The following is a 27130-nucleotide window of genomic DNA, read 5'->3' as shown; positions in this document are numbered from 1 at the left end:
TCACTGGACATTTTCTCTTTTTCGTACCATTCTCTGTAAACCCTAGAGATGGTGCATGAAAATCCCAGTAGATCTTTTCTGTTTCTAGTTTCTGAAATACTCAGTCTGGCTCGTCTGGCACCAACAACCATGCCACGTTCAAAGTCACTTAAATCCCCTTCCTTCCCCATTCTGATGCTGAGTAGCTGCCATGTGATTGACTAATAAGAAATTTATGTTAAAAAGCAGTTGGACCGGTGTACCTAATAAAATGGCCGGTGAGTGTGTGGTGCATATAAAATTATTTAAAAAAATATATATATTTTTTAAAGTATCATATTTAAGCTACTTTAGTGTAAAACAAGCCTGGATTAACATTATAGAATGGTAATAATTACTTTTTTGTTGTTTTTTGTAACAGAACAAAAATCGATGGTCACTTTTCATTTATTTAATGCATTATTTCTGAATAGAAGTGGTCTATTTAAAATCTTACAGGTTTCTATGGTAGAATTTGTTACGACATGACTATTTACTCTGTGAAATCCCCATGACTTTTATAACCACAAAAGAAAAGCAGGCCGAATGATTCATGGATTGGATCAAACGCTGCAATTTCAAATTGGCATCTTTGGACCACTTAATACAAATTACATACACTGAATTTCCAACTACAGATTAAAGAAAGCCAAGCTTAGTCACTGTGCTCTGCAGTGTCTTTTTTCCTTCACCGAGACAAGAAAAGAAAGACAGAAACAATACGAAAAATCCTCAAAACATACTTGCTGTTTTAGTGCTTCTCTCGTATACAGTACAAGGTTTTAATAACACTAAGTAATAAGCAGATCTTGAGAAGGAACAGGTGTATGCGGCTTTCACACCCAAGCCATTAATTCCTTTTTATTAGCTTCATAAAACAGTAATTACTACGGGGCTCAAAGCTTATTTTACCGGCATGGAAAGAACAACTCTTAGTTAAGTCTTTGCCTGTTTTACACATAGAGCCTAATTTACTGAAGCTTTGAGCACTAGCTAAACAGTTTCAGCTGGAGTGCAAAGAAGACAGCCTATCTTCGAGAAGAGCATCAGACACGCTCCAATTGCCCAACGTGTCACTGCACTTGCATGTGCAAAGATCTCACCATTTATCAAAGACTGGCCCTCCAGGCGAATGAAAGGAACATCTGGATTTCAAGAGTGTTTAACCTAGCAGCTGGCGAGACCTCGTGAGATGATGTGTACTGTATTTCCCTGTACAGTGACTCATGATAAAGATGTATGTGTGCAATGAAAGCCGCTGATGACCCACCTTTACCTTCGTCTGCACTGCGAGCCTGATTTACAATATCGGGAGTCTAGCCAAGATACACACAATATGTGCAGAACATGCTGCTCAGAAGATCATTGTCGAGGGAAAGACAGTCTTCTAAAAGCAAACCTGACTGACTGCCCACTAAAACCTGGAAGAGCTCTTTGTATCCAGGGAGGTTTATAATTATACACCATTTAAAAAAAGCAACAGCCTCCAGAGACATATCTGTGGACTGGCTGTCGACAACGTCCCTGACCAAGGAGAGAAGAGCAGGCAATCTGAGAACGAGAGGAAGAAAAGGGCCACCGGCTGCAAAATGTAAGTTCACAAAAGGAGGCGAGAATTCTTTTTCTTAAAGGCTTTTAGAAAGTAACATTGGGGTGTTTTTTGGAGAGCTGGCTAACCTAATCGCTCGTGGTTCTGGCATGGTGCGCTTTCTTTCCCACACCTGAGCTGTAAACACATTCGCCACAACAGTCAAGGAATCCTAAGTGGAATGATATTCCATAAAAAGCCCTCGGTATTCATTTTAATGATGTTAAGAGCTGAAGTGGAGTGTCGGTGCGCTCTCTGCCTCTTAGCAACAAAAAGATTTCACCAGCAATGGTCTCAGGTGGGCTCAGCTAGTTTGATGGGCTGTTGCAAATAAAGAGAAATGGAGAATGCATCTAAACTGCATGTCAGGCCTATTTAGAGTGAGCGGATTTTCTTTCTCAGAGTGTTATAAGGGATGGATAGCAACAACACCACCCACTACACACATTAAATCTTTTGTGGCTATCTATCATAAATAATTGTCTTCATGACAGATTTATTCAAACACAGTAAACACCGTTCAATAAATAAGACATCAACAACAACAACTAGTTAAGTAAAATAAATTAATATATACACAGCAGTGAACATATTCAGTAGCAGTTTACAATAAGTCTACATGAATAATCATTTAGCTAAATTAAAATTACTTTAATATGAACTAATGATGGGGCGGCATTTTGGCTCAGTGGTTAGCACTTTCACCTGTACCTGCCAACACTCCCCTGGGTCACCCATATTTCAGTCTCATCTCCCGCCACTCTCCCATTTTATTTTTTTACCCCCACCCAGGTCCTCAGCCTGTTGGTACAGTCTGTAACACCCCCCTGGTCGCCAACTTTGGTATAGTAAGCGGCCGCTCAAAACCCGCTCCATAGAAGGCTACAGTTAACACTACAGTACAGTTACTAACCTGGTTCTCAACAGTGTTATTCAGACACCTCACCCCCGAACACCCACAGTCTTCCGGATTTTCAGAGACAAATGTTGGTAGGTATTTTGTCACCTCACAGAAAGTAGGCTGCTGGTTCGAGCCCCGGCTTGGTCAGTTGGCATTTCTGTGTGGAGTTTGCATGTTCTCCCCGTGTTCGCGTGGGTTTCCTCCGAGTGCTCCGGTTTTCCCCACAGTCCAAAGACACGCGGTACAGGTGAATTGAATAAACTAAATTGGCCATAGTGTGTGTGTGAATGAGGTTGAATGGGTTACAGCTGGAAGGGCATCCACTGTGTAAAACATATGCTGGATAAGTTGGCGGTTCATTCCGCTGTGGCGACCCCTAATGAATAAAGGGATTAAGCTGAAGCAAAATGAATGGATGAATGAACTAATGATAAGGTATGGCATGTACTAATAAATAGCAAACCTTAACTATGACATTAGTCACTCATATGACTTCATGTCTGAATAACAACAACGTTGGCTACACATTTGTTAATGACATTTGTTTCGCATACATTTTTTAAGCACTTTTAAAACAGCAGAAGGACTGACCAAAGTGCTGTACATTGAGAGCAGTGGTGTAAGGAGTACTGAAAAGTCATACTGAAGTAAATTTTATTTTATTTTTGAAATCAGTATTACTCAACGTATAAGTAAAAAGAAGCCCTTTCAAAAGAACTCAAGAGTAGTGAGTAAAGAGTTTTATGCTATAAAAAACTGATACATTTACATGTAATTTGTGAATGCGTGTAACCGTAACATTCTGTAGTGCATTTAGTTATTGTCCAGCAGGCACACAACATCATAAGACATTAATATTAGGTTAGATTTAGGTCGTGACGTCAGGTAACCAAAATTCAATGTCTAGTCGGTGTCTAAGGACAACGTTATTTTGATCACCAATAACAACATCAAATGACTTTGATGTTGATTTTAGGTTGTGTTGGAAAGTGACCAAAATCCAACATCTTAAATCATATTGACATCAAAAACTGACATTTATTCGTCAGTTATGGCAACCAAAATCCAACGTCTGATAGACATCATAGTGGTAACGTCCACACAGCGTCAAGGTGTAACATCATTAGACGTTGATATTTGGTTGGTTTTAGGTTGGACGTTGGACATTGACATCGCCCTGACGTTGAGTTCTGATGTCATTTTAATTTCCGATTTTAATTTCCAAACAAAATGCAACGCCCCCACCCCACCCCACCCCACCCCACCCTGCTGGGTGTTTAAGGCTATTTTGATCATCATACAGTAAACATCTGTCATCTTCTCATCAGTGACATGCATTTAAACAGTCTCTGGGTCAATGTGTGTAAAGATTTTGGACATCTTGGACACTTTTAATGTTTCCAAGCAGTTTTCTGCTATTATAAATCACCCATGTCTTGAGGTTGTTCATCATGATGCGATTTACTTTCTATGTGCGGTTTGATTGGACAGGAATCACAGGACTGATTTTTCTAATCCCCGTAGACAAGAAAAAATAAGAAGTAGTGACAGGAGGTTGAAGGCAAGTAGTGTAGTAAAAGTACAGATAAAGCACTAAAAATGTACTCAAGGGAAAGTAAAAGTACACATTTTTAATTCTACTTGGTAAATTAAAATTTCTGAGAAAAACTCCTCAATTACTGTAGTTTGAGTATTTAGGATTTGTTACTTTACACCACTGATTAAGAGAAATTAAGAATATAAAATCCAGAAATAGAAATAACAATATGCTGCTCAATAGATTTTAATCATTTATTATACTATAATTTAACCAGGAAGTCCCGTTAAGATTTAAAATCTCTTTTACAAGAGAGACCTGGCCAAGGTAACAGCCATACAGTAAAACAGCTTTAAAATACACAACACCACATAACATTTTATCAGTCCTCTCAACAAAAACAATCCCATGCTTCCAAATACCACTGTTTTTATAATGCCTTTAAATTCACCAAAAGACACTACTTTATTTATATAGCATGGCCAGACAAATTAAATATGAAAATCAACAGATCAAACAAGACATTATCAATAGGTTAAGATTACAAGATTGTAAACTTCTAAGAAGGTTATATGGATAAAGAAGATCAGATTTTGGAGCACGATTGTGTAAACATTTGAACACAAATAAAATAATTTTTAACTCAATCCTGAACCGAAGAGGACTGAGAGCTAATGGAGGGCATGTAGAATGGGGTTGATGTAGGAACATTTGTTAAACTTGAGTGCAGAAATTTTATCGCAGAGTTCTGAAAGAGTGGATAACTGTCTTCTGTGACGTTTCAGACAAGTGTTACTGTTGCAGAGTAAGCAAAGAAGGAAACTCGGGGCAACAACGATCAATAAGGACACCAAGACACATGTACACGACTTGAATTAAAAACACACAAATTGCCCTGGAAGGAATTATTAGACTCAGCTTTATCAGATGGGCCTAAATTATAATCACAGTCTTAGAGTAATTGAGAGTTTGACCTTGTCAAAGCAAGACAGTAAGTAAAAAAGAGCTGCCTTTTTATACTCGGCAGGTAGATTTGACTATCATCTGCATAAAATAGAAACTCTACTCCAAACTTTCTCAAAATCGCCCCCAAGAGAAGCTAATTAGTACACCTTAACTAATTATTATTTCCCGTTCAAGTAATATTTAATTTAGTTTTTGGATACTGGAAGGCTTTCCTGAGGAAAATGGTTAAAACCAAGTCAGGACACAAAAATAGAGCTGATATACGGGCCTGTCCTGGGAAAAAAGGGACGTCTGGTCACTCTAAGACTATTAGCATGATGATAATATCCCAGACATTACTGTAATTGTGAAATTAAAAATGTCTTTTGGGCTAGGATGTCTCTCAAGGAGCTGTGTGCCTATGAAATCCCATCCGTTGCTGAACTGCAGAACTTCCTGTTGGCTGACAGACGCCCCACTGGACATGTCAACCACGTGTGGCCTAATGTGTACATTGGCAATGAGTATGTATTATATTTTCTCCTCAAATGGAAATTGAATGAAAATGTACAGATCTACAGATGTTCTTAGTGTTTTTGTTTTCTCAGAGTTGCGGCGCGAGACAAGCCAATGCTGTATAATATGGGGATCACACACATTGTGAATGCTGCCAGTGGACCGCCTCATGTCAACACTGGACCCCGCTTTTACAGAGACATGAATATAGATTACTACGGAGTGGAAGCTGATGATTCCTTTGACTTTGCCATAAGTGTGTTTTTCTATGCAACAGCAAGGTTCATAAGAGCTGCACTGTCAAAAAATGGTGAGTTAAATTGGAGGAAACAGCCCTGTGAACATTCTTGATGTAGTGTTTTTGTATTGCTATACCACTGGCAGGTCTAAATTACAGTATATATATAAACTGTACCTTTGCCTTGTGGTTAATTCTCCTCTTTGCCATTGCATCTCTTACACAGCAGAATGTTCTTTTATGTAGAATGTGATCAGGGTCAAAAGTCTTTAGACTGAATGTGTAAAATTTGTCAACAAGCATAACGGCCTCTGAAATTGCCAGGGTTGAAACATACATACATGATTCAACCGTATGCTAGGCATACATACAGTGCATCCGGAACGTATTCATAGTGTTTTACTTTTTCCAAATTTCTTTATGTTACAGCCTTATTCCAAAATGGATTAAATTCATTTATTTCCTCAAAGTTCAACACACAATAACCCATAATGACAATGTGAAAAAAGATTTTTTGAAATTGTTGCAAATTTATTACAAATAAAAAACCTGAAAAATCACCTGTACATAAGTATTCAAATCCTTTGCTCTATACTTTGTTGATGCACCTTTTGCAGCAATTACAGCCTCAAGTCTTTGATTATAATGCCACAAGCTTGGCACACCTGTCTGTGGGAATTTTTGCCCATTGCTCTTTGCAGTACCTCTCAAGTTCTATCAATTTGGATTGGAAGCGGCGGTGTACAGCCATTTTCAGATCTCTTGCATAGATGTTCAATAGAATTTATGTCTGGGCTCTGGCTGGGCTACTCAAGGACATTCACCAAGTTGTTGTGTAGCCACTCCATTGGTATTTTGGCGGTGTGCTTCGGGTCACTGTCCTGCTGGAAGATGAACTGTCACCCCAGTCTGAGGTCAAGAGCACTCTGAAGCAGGTTGTCTCTGTACATTGCTGCATCCATCTTTCCCTCTATCCTGACTAGTCTTCCAGTTCCTGCTGCTAAAAAACATCCCCACAGCATGATGCTGCCACCACCATGCTTCACTGTAGAGATGGTATTAGCCTGGTGATAAGCAGTGCCTGGTTTTCTCCAGACCTAACACCTGGCATTCACTTCAAAGAGTTCAATTTTAGTCTCATCAGACCAAAGAATTTTGTTTCTTATGGTCTGAGAGTCCTTCCGATGCCTTTTGGGACATTCCAGGCGGGGAGTGGCATCCGTCTGGCCCCTCTACCATACAGGCCTGATTGGTGGATTGCTGCACAGATGGTTGTCCTTCTGTAAGGTTCTCCTCTCTCCACAGAAGAACGCTCGAGCTAAGACAGAGTGACCCTCTGGTTATTGATCACCTCCCTGACTGAGGCCCTTCTCCCCCAATCACTCAGCTTAGATGGCCGGGCAGCTCTAGGAAGAGTCCTGATGGTTCCAAACATCTTCTACTTACGGATGACGGAGGCCACTGTGCTCATTGGAATTTTCAGTGTAGCAGAAATTTTTCTGTAACCTTCCCCAGCCTTGTGCCTCGAGGTCTACAGACAATTCCTTTGTCTTCATGCTTGGTTTGTGCTTTGACATGCACTGTCAACCCTGGGACTTTATATAGACAGATGTATGCCTTTTCAAATCACTTCCAATCAACTGAATTTACCACAGGTGAACTCCAATTAAGCTGCTGAAACATGAATGATCAGTGGAAACAGAATGTACCTGCGCTCATTTTAGAGCTTCACGGCGAAGGCTGTGAATACTTATCTACAGGTGATTTTTCAGGTGTTTTATTTTTAATAAATTTGCTACCATTTCAAAAAATCTTTTTTTTTTCACATTGTCATTATGGGGTATTGTGTGTAGAATTTTGAGGAAATGAAAAAATGTAATCATTTTTGGAAAAAGGCTGTAACAACAAAAAAAAAAAAAAGTGAAAAAAGTGAAGCGCTATAAAGATTTTCCGGATGCACTGTACACAAAACAGTTTGAAAACATTAGGATTGTTACGTTTTTGAAAGTCTCTTCTGCTTACCAATTCTGCATTTATTTGATCAAAATACACCAATTGCTAATATTGTCACATATTATATGTTTAAATCAACTGTTTCTACGTAAATTGACTTTAAAATATGTATTCCTGCAACTCAAAACATCATTCTTCAGTGCCGTGATCCTTCAGAAATCATTCTAATATGCTGCTTTGCTACTCAAGAAAGATTTCTGCTTATTTTGAATGTTGAAAACACCTATCAAGCATTTAAAAAAAAATAGACATCTAAACATAGTCGTTTTGGTTAAAACAAGGCTAAATTTGGGCTATCTAAGAATAGGTCAAAACTAGACTCGTCATCAAATAAACAGAAATGAATGACTACACATAAAAAGTACGTCTAATCTGTCTATTTGACGACTAGTCTTGGGCTTTTCTTAGATCTCTATTAGATTTTCACTGACAACCCAAATTTATCCTTGTTTTAGCCAAGCTGTTTAAACGTCTATTAAGCACAAAATTGTTTGCTGGGCAGTTGAGCTGCTTTGCATGTTTACTCACATAGGGTATTGATTCAGAGTATGCACTTGCTGGTCAAAACAATGCAAAGTAAAAGTGAACACAGCCAAAAGGTGCACAGATATCTTTTATACATTACAAATTTGACCTTTTCATTATATAATATAATTAGACATTGCTCATGAGTGGTTCACCAAACATTGGAGTTCAAAATGTATCAAAACCAACATCTTAAACATAGAGCCTGTATTGGTCAAATCTGAGATTATCTTAAACAATAGTCTTACATTGTAAAATTGAAATGTAAACCCAATTACTTATTCAAAACAAAAGATTTTAAAGTTTCAATTGAAAAATTAAGTATTATTTTCTTTTTATTTGAATTGTAAAAGTAGTTTGTTGGTTGTGTTTTGCTCTTCAGGAAGGGTGTTTGTCCACTGTCTGATGGGAGTGAGCCGCTCTGCCACTCTGGTGTTGGCCTTCCTCATGATCTGTGAGGATCTTACTCTAATGGAGGCCATTAAAGCTGTACGGGAACACAGGGACATCTGCCCTAACCCTGGCTTTCTTAACCAGCTCCGACATCTTGACATGAGACTCGTCCGAGAGAGGAAGAAAAAACTGGAAGCTTACAAATTGTAACTGAAAACTTGGTAACAATGTGATGAATCCCATTTCAAGAGCACGTCCCTAAAGGGCCTTCTCCCTCATGGTTTTGTCCCAGTTCCACTGGGCCAGACATTACTTGCTAATATTTATTGTGTCGCAATGGCAAAGTGGATATCAGAAAGCAAAATTGAAGGGTTTCCCCATAAATAGTAAATAACCTTAAAAGGGCAGCTGGGTCGCAAAATAAATGGCAGGTTTTTAAATTTCTTCCAGATGAGACATACTTTGAACTTGTCTCAAAATGAGCCAGCAAGTATGTTTGGTTTTTTTTACTGGAGTAAAATGAAACGGTTGTGGCTTGCTGTTTATCATGGGAAGGTGGAAGAGCCATGCATGGCTACAGGTCTTAAGGGTTGATCCCCTGTAGTGAGTTTCTAATGGGTATCACATGCTCTAACATATTTCTGCTCAAATCAATTGGTGTTGTTGTGACTCTTGGACATTTACGATGACCAAACAAGAATGAGATGAGAATTTCCAGAGCAAAAAAAAGTTTCTTTTCTTGCTGCTCTAAAATAAATTACACAGTAGCTCAGGAATTATGTGGTGTTTTGCTTTGAATCAGGACAACCATTAATTTTCACCTAATTTCCCACTGGAGTCTGTGATTACAAAAGCAGAAAGGTCAAATATGTGTAAATACTAACTGTTCCGTCAAAATATGCATTGATCATTGTACTGTAAGCAGGCACACAGAATTAGAGTCTATATCTAAGATTTCGTTTCACTTTTGTTTACAGAAATGCTCCTAAAGACAAACCACTGCAGGCAGTGTATGTGACACCATCTATATCTGATCTGCGGGGTCTGCTGCTGTCAAACAGAAAGCCTTTTGGACCTGTCAGTTTTATCTGGCCTGGCCTGTACATCGGAGATGAGTAAGTACTGAACCGTCCTGAGATGAATGACCAACTACACTCTTAAAAGGGTTATTAACTGAGAAATCTACAGTAAATGCCTTTGATGACATATAAGAGGTCACTGTACTGTAAAAATGTCATTTAAGTTGAATGTTCAACGATTTCAACGATTTCTCATTGGTCTAAAATAACAGATAAAAACCAAAATAACAGCCATATAATATATGGTCTTTACTTCTTGTTTAGCTATGTCCACAAATTCACACATGTAAGAAAAAAAAAGAGCGAGACATACAAAGGTCTATGCAGAAAGTTCCAGACATGTCAGTAAGATCTTTACTTAATTTTACTTTGGACACATTAACAAACAAGGCACAATTCAACACAGGATTTTCAGAAATGAAGTAAAACATGATGCTGTGCAGACTATAATGAATCTGAAAGTAGGCATGGGATGATGACCGATTACTGTGGTTTGAGTCAAGGTATTAAAACCGCCAGCATTTTCTGCTATACCGTTTCTACGGTATTTGTAAGGTTTTTTTTTTTACGTTTTGTTTTAAGTTTTTTGTTATCAACAGTTTCTTCAGCAGAAAAGATATCCGAGATGCCATTTTAAATTGTAATGAAATCAATCAATGATTCATCGTGGAATCAATGATTCATTTGAATTATTTATCCTGACATGTTTTCTGTTACAAAATATTTGACATGTTTCTCAAAAAAAAAAATATTGTGTTCAAAAGGGAAAAAAGTTTTTGTTTTATACCCAGACATTTAAAAATAATATATTTAAATATATTTATTTAAAGCAGTGATCACAGCTGCCCTTTTTAACTTATATAACTTATATAATTTTTAATACGAGAAACTGTTGGTTAATCAAATTCAAATTCAGTCTCTCAACTGTGTATATATATATATATATATATATATATATATATATATATATATATATATATATATATATATATATATATATATATATATATATATATATATATATATATATAAAGTCAGAATTATTAGCCCCCCCTTTGAATTTTTTTTTATTTTTCTAAATATTTCCCAAATTGGCTGACAATGTCAGAATATTTAAAAAAAAAAAAAAGAATATTTCAGTCTTTATGATCAACAAGAGCCTCAATGCCTTCCTATAAACTGCTAATACTTCAAAATACTAACAGTAATTTACCTTCCTGTTAGTTTTTTGCTGATATAAAACAAAGTAATGCCTTATGAGTTTAAAACTTTTGCTTTAGAAGTTGAGAAAACAGCAAAAATACAAAAAACAATATTGAAAATTCACATCGCTGCTATATAAAATCTGTGCATGATTCTACACACCCACCCACTGAAAAACTAAAGGATATCTAATAAAGATAAAGAATAAACACAAAGAATCGCAAAGAATAACAAACATATTTAAGGGGAAGGTTTATTAGGAAAAATAAAAAAAGATATATATATATATATATATATATATATATATATATATATATATATATATATATATATATATATATATATAAAATCATATATACAGTTGAAGTCAGAATTATTAGCCCCCCTTTGAATTTTTTTTCTTTTTTAATTATTTACTAAACGATGTTTAACAGAGCAATGAAATTTTCACAGTATGTCTTTTTTTTGACAGTCTAAAGAACAAACCATAACTTGCCTAAATACCCTAACCTGCCTAGTTAACCTAATTAACCTAGTTAAGCCTTTAAATGTCACTTTAAGCTGTTTAGAAGTATCTTGAAAAATATCTAGTAAAATATTATTTACTGTCATCATGGCAAAGATAGAATAAATCAGTTATTAGAAATGAGTTATTAAAATTTTTATGTTTAGAATATATATAAATATATATATATATATATATATATATATATATATATATATATACACTGTAAAAAATCCAACTTACAAATTGTTAACTCAATTTAAAATTGTAAGTTGGGTGAACATATTTTGAGCTCAGAGTTGAGTTTACTTTTAAAAACGATTTAACTGAATGTTCAGAACTGGTTTGTTCAATGAAAATAAATACTTAAGTTGAGGAGACTTTAAATTTTGAGTTCTTCTTTGGAGTGTTTACTTCCTGCCTTTGCGCATGCGCAGTCTGTCAGTCTTCGCGGCATTTTGCACGAGGTGTCCCGTGTCGTCTCATCAGCAGCAACTGCCATCGCATGATTCAGGTAAGCTTTGTTTAAGCTTTATTTTCGAAATTAACCTAAAAATCATGCAAATTTAAAGTAAAATGTCATCCCTCCCTCCTAAAAACTTATTTACGTCGTGTGGGGATAATTTCTGACAAGCTCGGGTTGTTTTTTAGCGATCTGTGAAGTTTGCTTCATTTGAAAGACTGTTTAACGTTAATTCTCTTGTTAAACTGGAAGGGGGCTGTAGCGAAATATGCAGCGGCCACGTTAATAGAGAAACGAGAAGTGTTCACGTTTGGAAAATTAAGTGTATTTAAGTATGTTATGCTTCGTAAATAAGGTAGTGCATTAACGTTCGTATGTTTTGAAAATCATTTTTGATATCGCCAGACTTTTAAGTAGGCCTATAATGCTGAATCGTCCAGTATTTATGAGATTAAAGAAGCATATTATATTCATACGGCTTGCAGTTTGTCCTGTATATGCAATGATGCGCCTTATGATGAATAACATTTTGTAAATAGTTTATTAATCCATCTCTTTGCAGACGTTGTTAAAGTTACTTTTTAGCCTGTTGAACTCGCAGATTTTTCAATGCCATCTGCCATCCGCGGCTGGTTAAGTAACGTTAACACATTTAATTTTCATCCAGTACGTTATTGCAAAGTAAAATGTAGTATCCCTAAAGAAATAATTGAGCGGGCACAACTGTATTCCTAACCCTGTTGTGTCTGTCGTAGGAAAGCTCGCGGTAAAGTTAACCACTTCAAATGGTGTACCACTTCAAATAATAGAGGTAAAGTTGGTTTTATATTCGGATATTCAGACATTCTCTTTAATAATATAATTTCAGCAAAGTATTCTTTGCAAATTCTAAATAGGGAAATCATATTAGCAGCAAATGACTATCAAAGTACAACATTGTTCACAGTGAATTAGATAGTTAATGTTGTTTAGAAGTCAAACTTGCATGCTAATTCAGATCGAATAATCAAAGTAACATGGTAAAAAATATAGAGACTTCTAAATGAATGAATATGCGAATATAAAACCAACTTTACCTCTATCTTCAAATATACAGTCACTAGTAGTGTATAGATCATTTCAATATGGTGATGTCATTGGCCCATGAACAATTCCTGCTTGTTATCAAACTATTCCATAACTGTAACAAGAGGCAATTCAATCATAACTTATTGTAAAACAGCTATCATAATGTTATTTATCAATATATGGAATTTTTTGGATTCTCCGGAGCTATAGAAATTCAAAATGTAAAACAGAAAATACCTTGGGACTGTTGTTTTTGTTTACATCCCTCAAAATGGTCTATAGTATTTCAAGAGCTTATGGTTTTTATAATTATTTGTTTGGCATACCTTAACATCAGTTAACTAGTTAAGTAACATGCATGTGTGTGTTAATTAAATCATATCGTTTTATGTGTGCAATATTTATTCATATTATGATTTAAACAAGATCAGTTAAGTTAATAAAAACAATTTGACCTGCAATGTTACTTTTTTTTTGTACTTTTCATAGGTTTGGAATGCAGTGCAAGTTTTGCAAATTTGTCCACAGTAGCCGTGAAGTTCTCCTGAAACACTACAGACTACAGCACTATCAAGGACGATCCTGGCAGCAGCCTTGTTTGTTTACTGACTGCATCTGCACTTTCAAGACTGTAGGTGCGTTAAAATCACATTTGACAAGAGCACACAAACCGCCTGCTGCAGTTACTGAGAATTTAAATTTTTCATGTGAGTTATGTAGTTTCAAAGATATTTGTCAGCCATCTCAGTTTTTAAACCATATCAGAAACCATTTGAGGAATCATGACACAGTCAAATGTCCTTTTAAAAATTGTGAGTTGACGACTAATGTCCTTACAACTTTTAGTAGTCACATATCTCGCAAGCATAAATCTCGTGGTTTTGAAGATTTTAGCTCTTCTGTTACATTACAAGCAGATAATTTGGAAAGCGATGAAGAGGCAGAGTTGGATGAGTCAAGAGATCCACAGAATCTGCAGTCCAATGTTACAGCTAACACTGTTCCTGCAATTCCTTCTGAACATGAAACAAACTCTTATTCAGAGCCTGTTGAATATAAAGGTCTAGAACACAAACTTGCAGCATTGATCCTTTATATGCAGACCATTTTGCACGTTTCAAAAAATTCAACACAAGAAATACTAAGTTGGGTGAGTGATATTGTTTCATTGTCTAAGTATACAGCAAAACAATCTATCAGAGACATTTTAAGAAAATATGAAGGCCACATTGATGAGTCATTGGCAGAGGAGCTTGCTGAACAGATATCAGCAGATGTGGTTAAAACAAATCCCATTTTAACAGCCACTGAAAAAAAGGGCACTCTCTCAACAGAATATAGACGCAATGCTTTTTTTAAAGAGCATTTTCAAGTAATTGATCCCGTGGAGTACCGATATGATCGATTACACCAAAATACTTTTGTGTATGTCCCTGTGTTGAGAGTTCTTGAAGTGTTGCTTAACAGACCAGATGTACTGGAAAGAGCAGTTTTTGTTGAGGAAGCCCTACAAGAACAGTACACATCAACTCGCAGTGGGCAGTATCACAAAGAAAACCAACTTTTAGGAGTACAAAGTGATTGCATTTCAGTTGGTATTTACATTGATGACTTTGAAGTATGCAATCCACTGGGCACCTCAAAAAAGATTCACAAGATCACAGCTGTATATTGGGTGCTCTTCAATTTACCTGCCAAATTCCGCTCTACACTTCCCACAATACAACTTGCTCTACTTGGAAAAAGCAGTGATGTAAAACAATTTGGGTATGACAAATATTTTGATCCACTGCTAAAAGACATGAAAGAGCTGGAGCAGCAAGGTGTGTTTGTTAAAGCACTTAATGCACGCCTCAAAGGAACAGTGTATTGTGTATGTGCTGACAATCTAGGGGCTCACAGTCTTGCCGGTTTTCAGGAAAGCTTTCAGGCTGAAAATCTATGCAGATTTTGCCAGATCAGCAAAAATGACATACAGACACAACATGCTAGTTCTTTTCAGCTTCGAACAGTTGAACAGCACAACTCCATTACAAATGAACTAAGAGACCACCATGAGCTTCAGAGCAGACTGGGTGTGAAAAAAGAATGCGTTCTCAGTAGGCATGTGCCGGTATCACATTTTCATGCTGCGATTAATTGATTGAGCTTTTATCACGGTATACGGTATTATCACAATATTGTAATTTTACTAGAGAAACAGGTAAAAAAACACAAAAAACTTCAATAACAAAACTTTAATACCTTTTTAATTAACTAAAAGTACTTCAAACATTTAAATACAAATAAATATAAATAAAACAATACACAATATAAAAGTAAACTTGAGCAATTATATCAAAGTGAATGTGCAAAAGGGAAACCGTCTTCGTAATCTCCCTGCATTTTTTTTGGAACCCAAAATATTTCCAAACTTCTGACTTTAACCTTTTTGAAGGGGGATAAATTGTCGGCAGCGTTCCTCCTTCCGCCATGCTTCTTCTTCGTGTGAGCAGGGCTGGACTGGGGCAAAAAAATCGGCCCTGGCATTTTGGGCCAGAGCGGCCCACTAAATTCAATCAAAATGCTATCTATCTATGCACGTCCAATATTTTTATCAACTCATATTCTATAAAACACAAAAGCCATATATATGAAATAAATAAATAAATACAAACTTTAATCTCAATTTAATTTCTGTATGCTGTCCATAAAGATATTTGTTGAGTTCTAAAAAAATACACTATTCATTCAATTATTTTTCTTCGCATAAGTCCCTTATTTATCAGGGGTTGCCACAGTGGAATGAACTGCCAACTATTCCAGCATGTTTTATGCAGCAGATGCCTTTCCAGCCACAACCCAATATTGGAAACCACCCATACACACTCATTCACACACACTCATACACTACAGCCAATTTAGCTTATTCAATACACTATTCACTCAGCCAATATTCAATAATAAACATAACAAAAACTGCCTGCTAATGCATGGGTAAATCTTCAAAGGGAACAGTGTTACATTTTAACCTTTCACCTCATCCTGCTTGCTGTTTCACTATCTAAACAATACACATACATAATATACATACAAAACATAATATAAGTCAAATTTGTTTCATTTTGATATTATGATTAACAGACACCAAACAGCCTCGTGTAGCTGCATATTTTTATGAGCATCATCTTCACACTGCATATTTATAACAAAACAGGGCTTAAATATAACTGTCTCCTTTCATTTCCATTGAAAAGAATGAACTTTACCCTGTCTCTTTTGCAGAATATCAGTTTTAATAACCAATAATGGCCATTATTACAGTATAACGTACATTAAATTTAAACGATAAAGGTTAGCAATCAGTCAATGTGCAGAATCAGTGTATGTGGTTACATAAATTAATATATTAGCTTTGCACTCAGCCAAAACAGTTAACTGAGAACAAGTGATTCAAAAGACATAAGAATTGTTAGATAGAGACAACGAGATGAATTCAATATCACGTTTAACAACTATAGTGAGATGAGATCACCCAGCAGATGAACTGTCTGACATGCACTATACTCTGACCTGGGGTTTATGCTTACCCGCTGAACTAGTGGCTGCAGCTCTGGGCAGAGAGTGTGTGGTCACGTGATTTGCGTTTTTAGCCGTGTACTAGAATGAACAGAGAACTTTTCAGAATCGCTAAATGAAACGCCGGTGTATTTCCCGCGATTTCTCTGCGCCTCCCTTGCGTTTCTTCTCTCTGACTCTCGACTATTTTGACAAATACACACAGACGACGCACGCTCACACGGAGTCCAAAATAGGAGTTTGTGATTGGGCCAGCCCAATGTCAATACCGAAAAGAGCCAATGGGCTGCAGGGTGTCACATGGGCCGGCCCGGTCTGTCTGTCTGGGAAAAAAAGCATTTTCTTTCAGAGAGTCACAGATCACAGCAGCGTCAATCAATAAGGCAGAAAAAAACGATAGGCTGCTAAGCCTTTTATGGGCCGATCAGATCATAAGACGATGATCAGCCCGGCCCAAAAAGTACGTCGGCCCACCGGGAAAGTGCCCAGTCTGCCAGATGGCCTGCGTGTGAGGATTATAGTGCGGTGGCAGCGGCGGCGCGCACTGCGCACACAGGGCTTCTACATGCGGGGATTGTTTACATCAGAGTGCGCATCAGTTCTGCGCAGCATATACGCAGTGTTTCTTCAAGCGGTTGATGGAAAATAAGCTAAGGCGCGTTCTAAGAATATAAATTCGGATCTATTATTTTTCACGGTATTTTGAAGTGCCCGCGATAACAATATCGTGCATATTCATTACCGTGATTTATCGCATTACCGAATACCGGCACAAGCCTAGTTCTCAGTAAGCACCTTTCTTTCTTTCACCCAATAACTGGGTTTCCACCAGATGTTCTTCATGACACTTTGGAAGGAATTGTTCCATTTGAATTATCAGTTTGCTTGAAAGAACTCATCACTAAAGGACATTTTACTCTTCTTACTCTAAACAAGTGTATTAAGTCCTTTCCTTACAAACACACAGACAGAGTAAACAGACCCCAGATAATTTCCCAGTCCAGTTTTTCAAAGAAAACCATTGGTGGGAATGGGCACGAAAATTGGGCATTACTGCGCTTATTACCTTTAATGATTGGTAATCTTGTGCCCAGTTCTGAGCCTGCTTGGGAAATTCTGATGGACTTGAGAGAGATAGTGGAGTTGATCATGTCAGTCACGTTCTCAGAAACAACACTATGTTTTTTAGAACGAAAAATTGTAGAACACAGACAACTACTTCAGGATACTTTCCCAAATCTAAAATTGCGGCCCAAACACCACTATGTGGAACACTATCCGCACCTTATTCGCTGTTTTGGGCCTTTAGTTGAATTCTGGACAATCCGATTTGAGGCAAAACACAGCTATTTTAAAGGTGTAGTGCGTGATGTCCACAATTTCAAAAATATTCCACTCACTTTGGCAGCAAAGCACCAGCTTATGATGGCACATTATCTCAGTGGCCCAAGTCTCTTTTCATCACCTTTGTCAGTGCAAAAGGTTAAAACTTTAAGACCATGTATGTTAGAAGAACTACAGAAGACTGCAGTTGAAAAGAAATACCCACAGAACGAGTTTGTGTCAATTGCATCTGATGTGCATTTGCATGGAATTCACTACAGTGAAGGTATGATTTTGCCCTCTGGTCAATGCAGTGGCTTGCCTGATTTTTTCAGAATACTCCATGTACTCGTGAATAGTAACAAGGCAACTTTCCTCTGCAAAAAGCTTTCTTCGTGGTACATTGAACACTTTAGGTGTTATGAGGTTTCTGAAACAAGTGCAGTTGAAATTCTTGAGCCAGAAGACCTTGATGATCCTCATCCTCTCATATCTTATACAGTTCAGGGAAGAAACATGGTTGCTCTCAAGAGATTCCTTCTCCATTAATTAATTTTTCATCAGCTAGCCACACTGTGTGCATTATACTGAATACTGAATCTGTATCCCACTACTAAAAATTGGCATTGTTTTTTTTTTTTCAAAAAAGAAACCAAGTATTTATCATTGAAGATTTATTATAATTTAAGATAAGGTAGTCCATAACATTACCATTTCCATTAGATCCAAAATTTTATGTCAATATACAAGGTTATTGTCTGGTCTTTGGGATGTTGTTTTAGACTTAGCAAATTCTTTACTTGTTTATTTTATGGTGTTGGTGTTTTGCAGAACATGCTGGTTCGTGTTGTGTTAGCGCCTGATAATATTAGGAGGCTGGAAATTTTCGAAAGTCTCACTTCAGTTGAACACTTGAAAGGAATTCTTCAGGAACAGCTTGGAATTAAGGATGATTTTTTGATTCAGTTTGAGGATCCCGAGTTCGGAAATGAACTCTGTAACTTGACCGAAATAAAAGAACTTCCGCCAGACAGAGTTGTGCTGAAAATACTTCACAAAGTACCCGAAGATTTAGAATTAGATGTCTCAATTTCTTCTTTGGACACTGCCAGCACATCCTCACAATTCGATAACTCGCAACATAGTTCCACTTTTGTGAGTCCCAGAAGGTGTGAAAGTTCTCAGTGGCCTTCTCCTTTTCCGCTTCCCAAGTTCTCTTATGATGTTGAGTTGCGCCTTGAAAATGGAAATGCAAAATTTAAAGAAGATGGGACACTGCTGACAATATCAAGAGAAATGAAAATGGACATCCTGGATGGCATAGCTCAGGCAGTATTTTCCTACAAAGCTTATCCAAACAATCAAGAGCTCGAGACTGTGTCTGTCGCACTGATTGAAAAGCATCCATGTCTGAAGGACCCAGGCTCAGGAACAGGTCATCACAGCTGGACCATGAGCATAAAATACAAGGTTGGGAACTACCGTCAGAAACTACGATTGGCGGGTTGCTCTGAGGTCGCTGTAAATCATAAAAAAAGAATGAATGAGGATTGTAGACATTTGAAAAAAGCAAGGAGATGTGAGGTTAACTTCCTCCCAGACAACCCAGTAGGACAGACGGTTCATTCTCTAGAGATGGAAAAAGATGCTCTGAAAGAAGAAATGAAGAAGAAAAATTTCAGCAGGGCAAGTATTGACTCCAAAATGGACCTGACTTTCTCTTTGAGAAGGAAGGAGATTGTTGAAGAAGAACCTCCTGTATCTGATGTCCTAAAACAGTGGCCTGCATTGTTTCTGGAAGATCAGGCAAGTTTGTGTTTGAGATTTTTTTTTATTTCAAAATGTATAACCCTTGTACAAAATTCATAATAATCATTTTGTTTTTATGGTCTCTTTTCAGGTCTATGCTGAGTTTTACAGGATTACTCAAACCAACCTCAAGAGTACCTTCTTCTCTTCTTTGGATGAATACGCTTTACCAATGATCAAGTTGTATCGATCACGTGGTGGGCAATATGGAGAGGAAATGAGGACCCTTCTGGACCAACTGGACAATCAAGTAATTATTTAGCATTTAATCATATTACTGGTTAAAGGGGGGCATATTAAACTTTATGGAATTTTATGGAATCTTTTTGTGTGTGCAATGTTGGTATTCATGCAGGCAATTAATCTTTGAAGATACAAAACAGATTGTTTTTAAAAAAAAAAAATTTGTAGCACTGTTTTTACCACTGTAAAGGATGCTACCTTTTCATCACATAGTCTTTAATAGAACAACCTCGACTGAGTCCGGCTGACCAGGGAGTGAAAACAGGTGCTGCAACAATAATTTCAAAGTAAATTACATTTTTATAAACTAAAATTGTTGGGAATCGTCTGATTGGTAAAAAAAATGTAATCTGTGAATGACCATTATAAATGCACTTTAATGGTAAAGTTGTGCCACCTGTGCATTTAGTCCAAGCATTTGGTTGAATGTGAGAATAGCTGATAACCTATATTTTTGTTTGCTATCTTTCAGACGTCTAATGTGCTTGCTCAAAGGAAGGCTACAGCTCTGAAAGGTCTACCTTTGTTCATGAGGGAAAAGTCAGAAAAGCTCCTGAAGACTTGTCTGGTAAGTGTGTGATGAGTTTGTTATCAGCATATATACCTATAGCTGAGGAAGTAATGCGAGTATCAGTCCTAGATTTAGGACTCCTAAAGTTTTGATCTAAGCGTATTTCACAAAGACTTTTAGCAATAAACTAGCTCCTAGATCAGTGAAACATCAGGAGTAATAAAGAGAAAATTTATGTCACTAAGATCAAACCATAAATTTGTCATAATGCCTGTTGCCTTCCAGCCGCAACCCATCACTGGGAAACATCCACACACACTCATTCACTACGGTCAATTTTAGCATACCCAATTCACCTGTACCACATGTCTTTGGACTGTGGGGGAAACCGGAGCACCCGGAGGAAACCCACACCAACACGGGGAGAACATGCAAACTCCACACAGACACACCAACTTACCCAGCCGAGGCTCGAACCAGCGACCTTCTTGCTGTGAGGCGAACGTGCTAACCACTGTGCCACCACATCGCCCTGCTCTGCAATATAATTAATAATTCTGTAATATATAATATATTATATCACTAGAGAAATAATAAAAGTTTTATTTTGATTTAAACATTTAAATAAAGATTAAAAAAATAATAATAAAATCTCCAATTAAACAAGAATATTTAGATAATTGTCAGCTCTTCTTAAACGATTTGTGGATATGCATATAAACAGTATTTTAACTAACTGAGTTCAAAAATCACGGCTGATAGTAAGGCTGTTGACATAAAAAAACTAGGCTTTTATTATTGGGTCATTCCTATTTACTTTAAGTTTAACAACAGTCATAATATCCTTGTGATTAAGGTGATACCCTTTAAAAGCACGTTATCATTAAACGTTTCTAAAATGTTTCTGTTTCTAGGAAGGTTGCTGATGACAGCCAATTTAAGATTCTTCAGGACTTCTAATGTTTCACTGATTTAGGAGCTAGTTTTAGCACTATAACACTTGTGAATTTAGGACTAAATTTAGGACTGACTGGCCCACTACTTGTAAGATTTTGCTCTAAATCAGCAAGGTAGGAGCTACTATTAGTAATTATATAATTTACTTTTTTTTTTAATACACAAAAATGGTAGAATTTTTTTCCCGAAAGTATATTTATGCGAATATGTCATAAATTCAGATTTTACTATTTTTAAATCGATTTTTCTAACTATATTTACAAAAATTTTTTGAAATTCAAAGAAACTACATTTACTTTTTACTACATTTACATTAAATTAAAAATTGGCAACATTATAATAACTACACACTATGAATAATTTATTAAGCATTAGCAATTAGTTAATTCATTATTTAAGTATTAACTCTACATTAACAGAAGTTACTAAACAGTTTATAACTACAGCTACCAATGCTGTGTTCTTAACTTATAAGCACATGTATAATGTGCTTAATGTTTGTTTTCATACTTTGTTAATGACTCATTTTTTATTACTAAAGTAAGTATTGCATTACTTACAAACCAGTTATTTAATAGTAGTCGTGTTTTTTTTAAAGATTTAAAATGTGTAAGTAAATGATTAATAAACTATTCAAATTAACATTCATATATCTTATTATTCAGGCATATAGTAATAATTGCTTTGTTTGCTGACAAATGCTTTATTAACTTAACTCCATCCACTTTTGTAACCTAAGTTTAGGACTGTTTATGCTTTGCAAATCCCTTATGGATGAAAATGAAAGGCTTAGTGTCAAATGAATAGTACATCTTTGCAATCTTATTTAAAGATAAAATGAATAACATAAACTGGATAAAACAACAACAATATATTTTGATACATTTCAATGTTATTTAGCGAAGTTTAAACTGTACAGTAATTTTATTTTAGGTAAGATTGCAATGATTTATTTTTCATTTGATAGTTTCATTGATACAGCTTGAAATTAATAGAAATTAATAAATGTTCCTATTTTGAATATAAGTGAGCCTTTAATTGTTATTTATAATAAATTTACTAAGCATAAATAGTCCTCACTGTATATATTAGGTCACAAAACTGGATGAATTTGATTTAATAAAGCATTTATAAACATGTAAAGTAGCTTACTATATGCCTGAAAAATAAGATATATAAATGTTGATTTGAATAGGTTATCAATCATTTACTTACACATTCTCTAAAAAACTCCAACTATGCTTAAATAACTGGTTTGTAAATAATGCAATACTTCTTTTAGTAATGAAAATTGTACATTTAATGCTTTGCTAATGATACATTTAAGCATATTATATATGTGCTTATGTGTAGCTGTATTTATAAACCTCTTACTAACATCTATTAATCTAGGGTTAATGCTTAACAAATAATGAATTGACTATTGGTTTATGCTTAATAAATGATTCATAGTGTGTAGTTATTAAAAAGTGCTATCAGAAAAGCTTTATAAATGGAAGGTATATAAATAACTGTTTAGCTGTTTTATTGACATTGCTACCTTTAGTTTTCAAATGAAGTTGCTTTACTTTTGCTTTTTACCTTGCTTTTTGTTTGTGTAGATGTTTGTGAGTCTGTAGTAAAAGTTGTTTTTCCATCCTGTTTTTATGTTTCTTTTGACTGCAGGACACAGAGCCAGAAGATACTTGCACAAAAGGGATGGAGATGGGCATCCTTAGCATCATTGAAGATGATGTTGCCACTGTCCACTCCAACCCAAATGTAAGGTGCCTATCTGTGGTTATGGAAGAGCAAATCGTGCTGGACAATGTGCAAGATCTTCCGACAGCTGTCGTTCTCCTCTTTGGTTTGATTTATTCCCTCAATATGAACTACCCCAAAGAACTGAAATACACTTTTGAAACTATTCAGAAAGTGTTTATTGGCCTTGACCCTCAGTGCTCAGCCAGAGTCCAGTCTTTCAAAAACAAAATGTTAAAGCTGAAGTAACTATTCATATCAATAATGCAAAAAAAGCACTGCTTTGTTCTTGTTTGATCAGCTGCTGATCTAGGGTATCTTAAAAAGTTAACATTATTTAAATGTAAAGTTAAAAACTTAGGGGGTTTTTGGATGTTGTAATTGTTGAATGTTCAAAGATTTGTTTGTACACTGAAATTGTGTTAATTTTAGTGTTGTCACTATGCTTAAATTTCTTTCCTTTTTTTTTTTTAATTTTACATTTTCAAATTTTAAAAAACATCCATTTCCTGTTAATTGATCATTTGGCTGTTGTGTTCATGTGCTCAACAAAAATGACTGTGATTGGCTGACAAGTTCATCAGTTTACTGCTCTTCACTTATGTTCCAGAGTGCGCACACACATACACTGGAGCATTTCAAAGCCATGTTGATCAGTTGATTCATCAGCGTAACACTCTGATCATAGTGAAATGCTTCAGTGTCTGTGTATCTGTGTTTGCACTCTGTAAACAGCGGTGAGTTCAGTGAACTGATGACCTTCACGTCCAATCACAGTTATTTCTGTTGAGCACGTGAACACACCAATTGGTACTGAAATATAGTGACAATACTAGTTACTCTTGCACTTTAAACAAACATGTTGACAGAGCTAGCACTTTAAATATTTTTTGTTTTACTCAAGCACTTAAAAGGCATTACATGATCTGAGGATTAAACTTCTTTGCCTCTTTTTCTTTTCTGAACTGCAGTACATTTAATTTTGACAGAAAGCTGTTTGCGAAATTGTTAATAAATATTTTTATTCCTTTGATATTGTGTTTGTATAGTGTGTTTTGTAATCTCTTCATTTTATTCTCAGAGAGAACAGAATACAGAAATCTGTTTGAGAAGTGCAGATTTACATGTAATTATAAATTAAAAGATTCAACCAACTTAAAAATGTAAGCCAACCAGCTGCACTATTTTGAGTTAACTGAACTTCTGTTAAGTTGTGCCTACTCATTTATTACAGTTTACTCAACCTCTATTTAATTTTAAGCAAACTCAAAATGACAAGTTAGGTGAACTTAGGCTTGAAAGTAGTCTTGACTTAAACCAGCCATTTCAGTCAACTTAAAAAAATATTTTGGCACAACTTCAACCACTGAAGTTGAGTAAACTCAAAATTTCTTTGCAGCCGGTTGCTTTAAAATTTTAAGTTAACTCAACTTTTTTTTTTTTACAGTGTATATATATAAATAAAGCCATTAATGAACCCTTTAAAAATTAAGGCTGTTTATTGGCATCATTGGCTCCACAAATTATTGTTCTACAAATTAATATCCATAGCACCATTTAATTCTACAAAAGGTACTTTACAGTGAAAAATATGTTACAAAAAGTAATGCTTTCTTTTCTTATTGGAATTCATCTTCTGAACACAAATTGAGATATTTTAGATGGAATAAGAGAGCTCCCTCATCCTCCATGGACAGCAATGGTCCAGAAAAGAAATAAAAAATAAAAAAAATATTCACCTTTGTCTTCTTTTCCATCGTCAGGGTGTGTTTACTACAAGAAGTAAGATTTATTGGCATTAGGGTCATATTGCCTGTAGTTAACAGAAGCCCTTATCTGATGCAGAAGACACTGGCGAACAAAGTTGCTTTTAGAGTTTTATGGTGCACAAAAGTGTTCTTGGAGATTTCAGTTGAACCACTGAAGTCACATGAAATGTTCTGACAATGTTTTTAGTTCCTTTTCTGCGCTGTGAATGTATCAGGGCAGTTACTGTCTATGGAGGATGAGAACGCTCTCAGATTTCATCTAAAATAACTTAATTTGTGTTCTGAAGATGAACAAAGATATTAGTGGTTTGGATTGAGATGATGGTGATCAAATAAAAACAGAATTTTCATTTTTGGGTGAATTTACCTTTTAAAATCAGTTCACTGAAGAGCTTTTATGGCATCACTGCAAAACAGCTTTCTTTTTTAGTGTAACCAAATCCAAAGCTTCTCATTATCCGTACCTAATCTATGCATGTAAATGATGTAGCCGTATGTTAAACAGCTGCTCATTTCAGGTCAACTGCTCGTGATAAAGCACTCCTCGCCAGGCTGGGAATCACTCATGTTGTAAACTGTGCCGATGGAGCGCATCGCATCAACACAGGCGCTCAGTTCTACTCAGACATGAGTATCAGTTACTGTGGAGTCGAGGCTGCAGATCACCCACAGTTTGATTTGAGCCAGTATTTCAGCTCCACTGCATCCTTCATTAAAGCCGCTCTCACTCCAAATGGCAAGTCTGACTTCTTTGACCTTTTGCTGACTAATTTTGTCAGCGATTGTACAAAAACTAGAATAAGCTGCAGAGCAAAAGAATAAATGGAGCGGTGCAGAGGCAGCGGGCGATACAGTCGTTTTTAATAAGTGAAATATGTAAATTCAAGCCAATGTCAGAGATGTGGATTAAGTTATCTGTGCTGCAGGTAAAGTGCTGGTCCACTGCGCAATGGGAGTCAGTCGCCCTGGAGCTTTGGTCCTGGCTTTCCTCATGATGTGTGAAAACCTGACGCTTATAGACGCCATCATCGCTGTCAGACTGAACAGAGATATCTGTCCCAACACAGGCTTTCTAGAGCAGCTCAGAGCTCTGGACAAACATTTGAGGAGATGAACATCAGTCATCATTTTATACACCATCATGTTGTTCTATGTCTCTCATGAGGACACGTAACTATTTTATGTATTGTCAGAAAAGTGGCAATTTTTTACAAATTCAAACAAATTGAATTGTACGAATGGATGATCTTCACGCCACCAAACCCCACCTCTCATTGAATCATACTAAAATTTAAAAATGAGATCTCACAAATTACAATTAGCCTCTAAATCAAAAAGTTATGAATTGCTGTGAGTTTGCATATTCCAAACCTCCAAATCGAGTAATGTAAGTATCTCTTATTATACTACAAAATGAGTAATGGAGTTATTAGAGGTGTATATACTCTATTTGAACATTTGTTTTGGCATGTAACCAAATTCAGTGTTTCTTTCACTGTGCAAAACTTAAAGGCTCAGTATGTGAATTTGACCTCTAGAAGGCATCATTTTTGGCACACAAATAAATAAAGGTGTATAAAAAAAGATATTTTTTTTAAATATTTACCAAATGTTGCTTAACAGAGCAAGGGAATTTTCACAGTATGTCTGATAATATTTTTTCTTCTGGAGAAAGTCTTACTTGTTTTATTTCAGCTAGAATAAAAGCAATTTAATTTTTTTAAAAAAACATTTTAAGGTCAAAATTATTAGCCCCTTTAAGGTATATTTTTTTCGATAGTCTACAGAATAAACCATCATTATACAATAACTTGCCTAATTACCCTAACCTGCCTAGTTAACCTAATTAACCTAGTTAAGCCTTTAAATGTCACTTCAAGCTGTATAGAAATGTCTTGAAAAATATCTAGTCAAATATTATTTACTGTCATCATGGCAAAGATAAAATAAATCAGTTATTAGAGATGAGTTATTAAAACTATTAAGTTTAGAAATGTGTTGAGAAAATCTTGTCTCCGTTAAACAAAAATTGGGGAAAAAAATAAACAGGGGGGCAAATAATTCAATGGTATATGAGCAATATCACACTCATAGCAATGCAATGTGGCTATAAATCAACAATGGTGGAAGGCGTGCGTTGGCTCAAGGCCACAGGTCGAGTACCTTAGTGTCCCACCATTAACGATATACAGCCACATTGCACTGCTACAAGTGTGATATTGCGGTTA

General features: G+C 36.0%; 2 protein-coding genes across 4 annotated transcripts; both read left to right on the top strand.

The window, feature by feature from the left end:
• Window positions 1-1054: 1054 nt before the first annotated feature.
• dusp13a (dual specificity phosphatase 13a) lies at window positions 1055-26470 on the top strand. Of its 3 annotated transcripts, none has more exons than XM_056471552.1 (7): window positions 1055-1609; window positions 5385-5513; window positions 5598-5815; window positions 8664-8880; window positions 9652-9789; window positions 25421-25638; window positions 25829-26470. In XM_056471552.1, coding segments are annotated over exons 1-7 (1110 nt in total). In that variant the 5' UTR covers window positions 1055-1607; the 3' UTR covers window positions 26017-26470. The 3 variants fall into 3 exon arrangements, with proteins under 3 accessions (XP_056327527.1, XP_056327525.1, XP_056327526.1); XM_056471550.1 differs by lacking the exons at window positions 25421-25638; window positions 25829-26470 and adding exons at window positions 13482-13627; window positions 18705-18793 and having other exon boundaries at window positions 1056-1609; XM_056471551.1 differs by lacking the exons at window positions 25421-25638; window positions 25829-26470 and adding exons at window positions 11899-11975; window positions 13482-13621 and having other exon boundaries at window positions 1056-1609.
• On the top strand, window positions 19170-24166 carry LOC130240126 (uncharacterized). The gene is made up of 4 exons (XM_056471547.1): window positions 19170-19679; window positions 19774-19932; window positions 20398-20493; window positions 23059-24166. The coding sequence occupies exons 1-4, from the start codon at window positions 19170-19172 to the stop codon at window positions 23380-23382; spliced, it is 1089 nt and encodes a 362-aa protein (XP_056327522.1). The 3' UTR covers window positions 23383-24166.
• Window positions 26471-27130: the final 660 nt, after the last annotated feature.

This window comes from Danio aesculapii, chromosome 13, assembly GCF_903798145.1.
Source record: "Danio aesculapii chromosome 13, fDanAes4.1, whole genome shotgun sequence".
Taxonomy (NCBI): domain Eukaryota; kingdom Metazoa; phylum Chordata; class Actinopteri; order Cypriniformes; family Danionidae; genus Danio; species Danio aesculapii.
Note: the sequence above shows the minus strand (reverse complement) of the source record. Positions and strands in the feature narration are given on the sequence as shown.

Bases quoted from the DNA above. Each gene is read 5' to 3' on its own strand.
- dusp13a (XM_056471552.1), top strand. The intron at 5,816-8,663 runs GTGAGTTAAATT...TTTGCTCTTCAG, and splicing joins AGCTGCACTGTCAAAAAATG to GAAGGGTGTTTGTCCACTGT. The intron at 25,639-25,828 runs GCAAGTCTGACT...TCTGTGCTGCAG, and splicing joins AGCCGCTCTCACTCCAAATG to GTAAAGTGCTGGTCCACTGC.
- LOC130240126 (XM_056471547.1), top strand. From the start codon at position 19,170: ATGAAAATGGACATCCTGGATGGCATAGCTCAGGCAGTATTTTCCTAC. The intron at 19,680-19,773 runs GCAAGTTTGTGT...GTCTCTTTTCAG, and splicing joins CATTGTTTCTGGAAGATCAG to GTCTATGCTGAGTTTTACAG. The intron at 20,494-23,058 runs GTAAGTGTGTGA...TTTTGACTGCAG, and splicing joins AGCTCCTGAAGACTTGTCTG to GACACAGAGCCAGAAGATAC.